The sequence below is a fragment of the Arachis ipaensis genome, chromosome B09 (genome assembly GCF_000816755.2).
Source record: "Arachis ipaensis cultivar K30076 chromosome B09, Araip1.1, whole genome shotgun sequence".
Classification (NCBI taxonomy): domain Eukaryota; kingdom Viridiplantae; phylum Streptophyta; class Magnoliopsida; order Fabales; family Fabaceae; genus Arachis; species Arachis ipaensis.
The window spans coordinates 26,727,134-26,730,409 of record NC_029793.2 but is presented as its reverse complement, the minus strand read 5'-3'; the positions used below and the strand labels follow the sequence as shown (position 1 = coordinate 26,730,409).

The window sequence follows — 3,276 nt, the reverse complement described above, 5'->3', positions numbered from 1 at the left end:
AAATATATCAGGGACGTCACACACCACCATAACATCGTATGCCGAGGCTCTAAGACCTCCGAATGGACAACCTGAATGACGTCGAGTGCATTGTAGGGCATCCATATGAACTGAAAATACAATATAAACTCAATTATTCTATATAAACATAACCAACCACCAAATATACAGATGAAGTCAGCGTACTTACATCCCGTGGCTGCAACAAGTCGATCTTCAGGCGAGCCATCTGCACTCTAGGACCCTTGTTGCTAATACCAGGATTGTAACCAGACCACCTGCGTAATAATTTATTCTAGTTAATGGATTCGTGAGTAAAGATACAGGACATGAAATTGCATGCATAATTGAAAGTGAATACCATAACGATGCATAATACAAAACAATAAAGGTACCTCGACGCAAGTGGCCAGCTAAACGCATGATACCCATCGGGCCTAAAAGAAGGAAACCTCCAAAAGATCCAAGACTGCAGTAACTATAACGGCCCGGCTAACTTCACGACATGTCTGTTGGCGACTCGGCACATACATCGGTAAAGCCAGGCCAGTGCCGCCGAGCCCCAACTGTAGCCACCCATCTGCTCAAGTCTAGCAACATATGGTAACCATCTTATGTGTATACGGTTGCCAGACTTGTCTGCAAACAGCTGCGTCCCCAACAACATCATGATATAGGCACGGGCAAAGCGCCTAACTGTCTCCTCGTCAGCCCCCACGGGACACTCCCCAAATGTCTCCTGAAACCATGTGCAGTTCACCGCGAATTTCTGAATTTGGTTTTCAGGAGGTAAGACACCGAGCAACTCATGGAACCACGTCCAAGCCGGCCTCCCACCCTCAATGTATAGGTGGAAGTCTGTCAGACAACCACTAACGTAATGACCGTCCATGGGCAACCCCAGCTGGTATGCGACGTCCTGAAGCGTGATGGTACACTCTCCAAAAGGCATGTGGAAGGTGTGCGTCTCAAGCCGCCACCTCTCGATGAATGCACTGACTAGAGGCTCGTCTAGTCGGAACCATCTGTCGTTCAGCCTTGCAAGATGGTACAAGCCAGCCATCTGCAAGTACGGAACGTACCGCTCATCAAGACGCATCCCCTGCTGCCGCCTACAGCTACATATGCAACGCCGAGGCTGGACAGTAGATGAACCGCATAGTTAGAACATTCGCACGAACCACAGCCATATACAATTCATTTAATATAAAACAAAAAAATTAATCGTTCGATTCGACATATTAAACCAACATATTTCACCAAGTGCAGAAACCATCAACAAAAAACAAGTACGCTAAAAAAACCACCATCAAAAACCATTATCAACTAAAAAAAACCGGTCAAAAAAACCACTATAAAAAATCATTAACAAAAACCACTAAAAAAAACAACTAACAAAAACCGGTGGAAAAAACCACTAGCCTATACCACTATCATAAACCGCTAACACTAACATTACCAACTATCAAAAACCATTAACATAAACCACCGGCCAACACCACTTTCCTAAACCACTACCCTAAACCAATGTCCTAAACCACTAGCAATCACATAAACTACTATCACAAACCGTTAACAAATACCGCTGTCATAAAACCACTTTCATCAAACCAATATCTAAAAACCACAACCATAAAACCACTCTCAGAGAAACCACTACCATAACGGAAAACACTAGCTACAGCGCAACATCAGAGACCACTAACCTCGTCGTTGATCACCCCAGCAATATGAGCGACTCCATCCAAACGATAAAGCCTCCCCGGATCGTCCCCATCGCCTGAATATGGCGCTCCGGTCTTACTCGAACCAAATGTTGGTCGCTTTCTCTGGGATTTGGTGGGGTTGGGAATGAGAAAGTGATTCGAATGAACTTGGTTCGAACTCTTTAAATAGGCGAGTTCGGTGTAATTCGAGGCAACTCGATTCGAATTACTTTGGATGCCCAAAACCAAGTAATTCGAGTCAATTAGACTCGAACTCCTCTCTTCACTCACTCACCTACTAATTCGAGTTAAGACTTCTCGAACCTCCCTATTGTAATTCGATAGAACTAGACTCGAATTACTAACGAATTTTTAACCTAATTCGATGCTTATTGACTCGAATTATGTGTGACACTGAATGTGAGTAATTCGAGTTTATTCAATTCGAATTACGTGCTAACCTAATTCGAATCCTATTGTTTCGAATTATATAATATGAGATCTGGTGGAATGTTGTAGCAGAATTTCATTTGGCGGAATTGAGTAAAAAAGAGCTCCACTTGGCTCATTTCAGTTTTTTGCCCGAAGTTTTATGTTTTGAAAGATTCACACGTAATCTGTTATTGTCTATAGGATTTTAAATGATAATGCTCAAAACTGTCTGGGTATAACAATTTATATAGGCTAAGTTTAGGAATGAGATGTAACTAGATTGAGAATGTTATAATTATATAACTTTGAGTTACAATTTATTTAAATATATCATTTATTTCATATTTTATACTCCGCTGAAATTGTTAATTATTTTTAGGAAAAGTCTAGGGGCAGCAATTTTATTGAATTTTGGCCAGCATGTAGTCAGTAGAGAAAGGTGAGCCATTGGATGAAATCTCACACCAATCTCATACTATTAAATCATCATTGATAGCTATTTGATGGCTACTATTAATTATTGTTAATTTTATAATTTTTATAAAATATGTGTTCAACTATCTTAATCTAAGAGTAATTAATTTTTTATTTAACTACTTTATTAATTTTTTTTCTTTTAGAAGATGTTGATTCTTAAATTTTAAAAGTCAATTCTATAGTTTCTATAAGAGGAAGTATAGGGAGTCAATGGAGTATATGTATAATATGTACAATAGGGGTTTAAAAATGTTCGATTCAGTAGGATATCAGATGTTTATTATCCTTTATATCCGGATAATTATTCTGGATAGTATGGGTGTATTGTGTTTGAGAAATTCATAGTATTTTACTTTATATATTCATTTTATAACTCATATTGGGCCAAATAAACAGCTCATTGTACACATTATACAGATACTCTATTGGCTCCCTAACAGGATTCTTTCTATAAATCTATTATCTACTTAATATACTAAAACTGGGTTTTTCCTAACTAATGAAAGTGAGGTGTCACTTTTTCGTGAACTCATTTTCCCTCCAAAATGAATGCATTTAATGAATAATGCACAATTATATTAATTTAGGAAAATATCTTTATTTTAATTATATAAAATCAATATTTAATGCATTATTAAACTGCTTATCACACAACACATAT

At 38.2% G+C, this 3,276-nt stretch overlaps 1 protein-coding gene across 1 annotated transcript; it reads right to left on the bottom strand.

The window, feature by feature from the left end:
- LOC107615317 (protein MAIN-LIKE 1-like) lies at positions 479 to 1,099 on the bottom strand. Its single transcript, XM_016317399.1, has one exon. The coding sequence runs from the start codon at positions 1,097 to 1,099 to the stop codon at positions 479 to 481; it is 621 nt and encodes a 206-aa protein (XP_016172885.1).